General features: G+C 54.9%; 1 protein-coding gene and 1 long non-coding RNA gene across 8 annotated transcripts in view; one reads left to right on the forward strand and one right to left on the reverse strand.

The window, feature by feature from the left end:
* The window catches only part of ANKRD33B (ankyrin repeat domain 33B), a 66660-nt gene extending 65579 nt beyond the window's left edge, over positions 1–1081 (reverse strand). For 5 of the 6 annotated variants that reach the window (XR_012131834.1, XR_012131835.1, XR_012131831.1 and 2 more), the window contains exon 1: positions 648–1079. Coding sequence is in view for 2 of the 6 variants with exons in the window: in XM_037025046.2 (XP_036880941.2) it covers positions 648–998 (351 nt within the window). In the remaining 4 variants the exon portion in view is untranslated. Of the gene's footprint in view, positions 1–647 lie in introns of all 6 variants that reach the window. The other variant, XM_073237877.1, reaches the window with a different exon arrangement.
* Positions 792–4030, forward strand: LOC118973216 (uncharacterized). Of its 2 annotated transcripts, XR_012131854.1 has the most exons (4): positions 800–928; positions 1094–1196; positions 1654–1894; positions 2023–4030. It is a non-coding gene; the product is annotated as an uncharacterized lncRNA (long non-coding RNA). The 2 variants fall into 2 exon arrangements; XR_012131853.1 differs by lacking the exon at positions 1094–1196 and having other exon boundaries at positions 792–928.
* The last annotated feature ends 1970 nt before the right edge of the window (positions 4031–6000 follow it).

Here is a 6000-nt window from a genome sequence, read left to right on the forward strand (position 1 = left end):
GGATGCCCGCTCCTCGGATGCCCTCACTTGGCCCGCCGCCGCGGACCCCGCGTGGCAACGGCTCACGGCGGTGACCGTGCAGGCAGCCGAGTCGCTGGCCACGCCGGCCGGTAGCCGTGCGAGTCCCCGGCCGCAGCGGGGCGGAGGGAGCGGTGGCAGGAACGCGAAGGGACTCCGAAAAGCGGTGGCCGGGAGGAGGCGATCCGCTCCCAACAGGGGGAGGGAAGAAGCACGGGGGTTGCAAGGGACCGAGGTGACGACTGGGCCCGGGGCGGTAGGGGTACCCTGCAGGCAAGGAAGGGTGCGAGTCCGAGGGGCCCAGTCTGAGAGGCCCGGCGACAGGCTCCCCAGCCGGCGTTCAGGCACTGGAGGTCCCGGGGGCGGGAAACACCAAGGGGAAGCGGAACTGGATGGTTCCTCCGCGGCGTTGTGACCTCGGGCAGAGCAAACTCTCCGCCGACCCGAGTCCGGGAGGAGCGGGCCAGCCACCGCTCCACACGCGCCGCACCCCCAGGGGGCGAGGAGAAGGCGCTTTTCGCAGCGGCAAAGTCACCGCGGGACCTGGACAAATTCATCGCGGCAAGGGCAGCGCGGGGCACGGTGGGGAGGACGGAGGGGACCCGAACCCTGCGCGGAGGCCAGCTTACCCGGCCGTTGCGATCAGTCTCCCGAACCTCCTCAACGCGCGGCCCCTGGCGCACCAGCGCCCTCAGCAGCCCCACGTCGTTGGCGCAGGCGGCACGCAGGAGGGTCACCGCCTCCGGGACGCCCTCCGGGACGCTCTCCGCGCTCCCGGCACCGTGCTCCTCCTCGCCTCCGAGAGGGTAGAAGGAGTCGTCCGAAGCGATGCTGCGGGCGTCGGGCAGATGTGAGAAGTCCTCGTACTCCTCGTAGTCAGCGGGATCCTCGCTGGCCTGCGTGTCCCGAGGTAGAGAAGGCTGCGGGGACACGCGGCGCGCCCCGCCGCCCTCCGGCCCGGGCCCGGCCAGCAGCACCATGCTGGCGGCCGGGGCGCGGGCCGGGGGCCGGGGCGCGGGCCGGGAGACTGGGACGCGGGGCGCGCACCACGGTCACCGCCCCTTGTCCCCGGCAGCCGCAGGAAAGCAGAGCTCGGCGCGACCCAGCCCGGCGGAAACGAGCGCCAGACGGCTGCGCTCGCAGACTAAAGTCACGGAGGGAGGAGAAAGCCCCTCGGGGTGGGAGGAGCCGCGGGGGCTTTCCGGGCGCGGCGGGCGGGCGCGGGCGGCGACCAGCTGCGAGGCGGGCTGGAAGATGCAAGGGGGCGGGCGCGCGCGCGAGTCCCCAGCCCGGAGGCTGCTCCCCGCGAAAGTTTAAGAGCAAAGCAGGGGTTTCTCGGCACCGCGGGGACAGTGCACCTGGCTGCTTCGCCCCGGAGCCGAGAAATGGGCGCGCGTTAGAACCAGAAGCAATAACTAAGCAACCCGAACGCCCCGTGGCGGGAGCTTCTCCCTCCCGCGGCCCGGGGAATGAGGGCGAAGGTGGGGGTCGGGGCGCGGCAGGTGAGCCTGCTCCCGCGTGGGAAATACCTAAACCCCGAGGCTTGGCGCCGCCCAGGGCGTCAGGCCTCCCAGCGGGGGTTGCGGGGAGTTTCTCGGCGTCCGAGGCACTTAGCCCATTTTTCCACCCTCCCAGGGGTCTGGACTCCGGGGCCAACTCGGCTCTGAGTTTAGGACGAGGAATCCGCCGGGCGCACGAGGCACGGAGGGCAAGTGGAAGTGTGGAAGGTGGAGTCCACGGAAGGGGCCTGGGGCAGGGGCTGCGCTGCGGACCGTGCGCTCCGAACTGGGAGCTGCAGGCTGCCGTGGGGAAGCCCCAGCCCGAAGGGAGGAGCTGCAGAGTCCTCAGGTCCCGCAGAACCAACGGCGACTTGCAGGTGCTCCTAAAAGAGCAACCCTAGGGAAGTGTCCCAAGGCCAAGGTGTGGGGGTTGGGGGAACAGCTGTGTGGACAGCGGCAACTCCAGACCGGACCTGTAAGGGGTTCCCTTCCCCCCCACCCCTAGCCACAGCCACCGTGCCCTGGACTGAGGGGTCCAGGTGGACTAACCGGATGAGGCCGACACCCGGCGCTGACTCCCCAGCTGGCTGCCAAACACAAAGAGCAGGGCGCAGGCCACCGCCACAGCCCTGTCCCAGCGCCCCGCTGGCCGAGCTTTCTCTCTCCCCGTCTGTCCCAGTGCCGGGGTGAGGAGGGCCCTCAGGGAGCCCTTGACCGCTACGAGGACGCGCGGTGGCCAAACCCTCGTGGGAACGGCTGTGCGTGGGGGCGAGGGGGTGAGCCTGGTTTGGAATGGGTGCACCTTTGTCAGGAAGTATCGCCGGTCAAGGGCGGCTGCGAAGACCGCAGGTATATAACAACCCCGTCTCTACCCCTCTTCCTCCATTCCCTTCTTTCCACCCTTTTTGACAGCGTGCCCACCAGGGGCCAACCCGTGGGCAGCCATCGAGGACCAAAGGTGAACACAACCGGGCGGGTGCAGCCACTGGGGACACGCTTGAGGACCCCAGACAGTGGAGGGCAAGCTGAAGGTCAAAGTGGAAGCGTGGTCAACAGTACCCGAGTTGGGGTGAGGGGATGGGGCAGGTTTGAACTGCGAGGCCCCTGCAGTCCCTGGAGTTAGGCTGCGCCGGGCTGGACCAGCGGTGGCGATAATCCCGACCGCCAGTGTCCTCGGGGCCGGGTCAGAACCTGGCACCCGCGTGCCGGAGGGTGGGAGGCTGCCAGGACGGTCCATGCGAAGACAATCCATGCCTGAGCATGCGCTGAGCTAGCAGTGAACTTGGGCGCATTGTCCTTCTTCTGTTCTTGGGGCTTTCTTTCTGAAGCCAAAAACACCCCAAATCACCGTTTGCTTTTTGCCTTTTTCTGTAACTGGCCACATTTACATAAATTCCACGGGGAATTTCCCCTTCAAGGTTGATGGTTGTTTTAGCGTTTCCAGTAGCAAGTTAAACCAAGTTGGGATTTACAAGTTCAAGTGCCCCCCTCAGGGCCAGGTCGGGTTTACTAGCCCTCCTCTCCTCCCAGCCAGGTACGGATGGCACTGTAGGGTATTAAAGTAACCCTGGGTGGATGGGCCAGGGTCCTCCCGCTGCTGCCCTGGAGGGAAGCACCGCTCCGGACTTTTCTAGAGCTGAGGAGCCCTTGGCCCTCATCCCCCAGTCACTGCTCAGCGGAATGCAGGCGCTATCTTCAGAGTCCACCACTTCCTCCTTTCCTTTCTTAGAAATTGGGTCCAAATAGCACTTGACTGGTTTTCCCCTTAAAGATTAACTTCTGTAATAGTTTTCTCAGAATAAATACTATCCATTGTGAGTGATCAGACTCTAAACCCAAGCTGATCATTTTCTTCTTTTAGAAATGCACCCTTTATACCACCAAGATGATATTCTCAACATTGCTAAAACAACACAAAATTAGGCATATGTATTTTTAGTGATATCAACATTTTATGTTATGTGTACAGAACCTACATAGTAAAGTGAAAGCAGCTTATCAAAACTGTCAACACACTCAGAGTAACTTAAATCTGTAACATTTTGAGAACTTGTATTTTATCTAAAGACTGTTCAGCGTCAATGAACTATTTTAATGTATGATATTTTTAAAGTTATATATATGTATATTGCACAGTTTGTTGATTTAATTGAATAATTGTCTGGGTCATTAAAAATAGTTCTCTACTTCAATTATATTTCTGCAACAGACCACCTGGCTGTAACACCTACAACAGGAGGACCTTTCAAAATTATAAGCAAGGTATTTAAAGATTGAGACCTGAATGCACACCACCTTTGGAAGGCAAAGGTGAGGGCAGGGAGCTCATGGTACAGCAAACACAAGCTCACCCCACTATTTGTGAAATAACCCAAGGTCCCACCTCCCAGGGCTCAATGGAGGCTTGAATAGGAAAGTGATTTTAAACTTTTGCATATTGTCTGAAATTCAGCATATAAATAAATGTTAACTTTCGTAATTACTAAAATTAAAGCATTCATTTTCCTTGATGATATACTGCTCTGCTAGCGTTCTTCTCCAAATTTGTTGCCCTCTTTGCGGAGAGAACTAGCTCGCATGAGTGGAATGAGAAATGCTTCGTATTTTCCCTACAGAAGGTAGTGTGGCTGTTCCTGTGGGCATATCAGTGTTTATTTGACCCATCCCCTACTCTGAATGTTTAGGATAGTTCCAGCATTTTCTTAGTTTGCACAAATGCATCCTTGTCCAAGTATTTCCTTAGAAGAACCTCCCATGTCAGAAGCCTGGAGCTTCTTAAACTCCAATCTTTTCTGCATTGCTATATTCAAAATGATAGCCTGAAGTCTAGACTATCAGGAAAGAAACTCAAGAAATGGATAAAAGTTGAGAACACTGAGGGAAAGAGATGGGAACCTATGGCGAGCTGCTGTAAAAATCTGCTTGTTTCATACTGTTCTGGAAACGATGTGGCCAAATCCCAGTGGAAATTCAGGGCAGGGGGCATAACAGAAATGCAGCAGATACGTGAGATAATACACAGCTAATAAGTTCCTTTGCTGCTGTCATTTAAGCTTTCCAGAGTGCTCTGCATTCGAGCAACTAAAAGAACCTTAATGCAGCAAGAGAAAAAAAAAAGCATACTTAAAAACAAAACCAAAAACATTAACTATAGGAAATACATTCACTGTGCTGCCTGTTATAACTGGTTCATGGCCAGACAGAATAAAGACTGAAGAAAAAGCTGAGCATATTAATCAATTCTGTTAACTGTTGTCCCCTGGTGTGTGGCAATAAGGCTCACTAAAATGGAAAAGGCTGTGCACTTGCCTTTGGTGGCTGTGGAGGGGAGAGCACCTCAGGTAGGCTCCGATCCTGCTTTCTTGGGGTCTGGCTGAGTGATCATAGGTCAGCCTCTGGGGTTTGTGTCAAAGGATATGGGGGTTTGAGGTGGGTCTGGGCCCAGGAGGAGATCCTAGACTTGACTTCATGAAGGCTGGTTTGCTCCATTTTCTCGCTCCCACCTTTCTCTCAGAAATTATCGTCAAAAATGGAGTTTGGAGAAGCTCATTACCTACTGAAGTTTGCAGCAGGCTCCTCTAGGAATCCCACTGCCTGCAGGAAAGGCAGCAGCAACTGGGGAACGAGACATCTCTTAGTGTTTTGAAAACAGTTTAAATAAACCAAAATTATTTGATTTGGAGCTTTTGCAAATTTCTCTGGGTTGATTACCCTGGGCAATAAATGGAAGCAAACTAGAGTATCTTGAAGCCTAAAGAATTGCTGGGCCAGATTACCCTTCTGATCTGTTGAGAGAATAAAGAAGTCTTTGTATTTTGGCATCTCCTTATTAAAGAGATTAGCTGCCCTTTGGCCCTAACTCAATTCAGTTGACAGCCACAGGCCCCTCCCATTGTAATCAACTGGTCTAACCATTTAAGAACTTTATTTGCTTTTAGGGAGGATTTCTGCCTTTGTCGTTAAGTATTTGGAAGAAGTGTGTGTTTGTGTGCACTTATAGGCCAATTCTGCCTGTTTCCTGCTCTTAAAGGGAATTAGCAACCATAAGGCATAACCATGTTTATTCTGAGGACAAAAGGCTGGGGATCCTCACCTGAATAAAGGTGGTTGAATTTTTAAGGCCAATTTAGGTAGTCATATATGATGTGAAATGCTGTTAAGACCTACTTACCAGAAGGCTTCTTCTTGAGCCACACTGCCACGCCCCACCGACTCCCCCCAAGTAAAGAACAGACCCCATCCTTCCCCCATCACTGTCCCTTTGGTTATGCCCCTATAATAGCCATTATTACCGTTTTCCAATACATTTTTGCAAAAGTATCTTCCCTCTTGTAACCCGAGTCACCAAATTCAAGGACCTGGTCTGACTAGCTTCCATCCCCAATATCTGAGGGTGTCTCACTATCTTTGTTGATGCTCAATAAATCTCTGTTAAGTGAAAGAGAAGACTTGGCCTCCTGGACCATACCCCAGATGTCTTTTG

The sequence above is a fragment of the Manis javanica genome, chromosome 1 (genome assembly GCF_040802235.1).
Source record: "Manis javanica isolate MJ-LG chromosome 1, MJ_LKY, whole genome shotgun sequence".
NCBI lineage: Eukaryota > Metazoa > Chordata > Mammalia > Pholidota > Manidae > Manis > Manis javanica.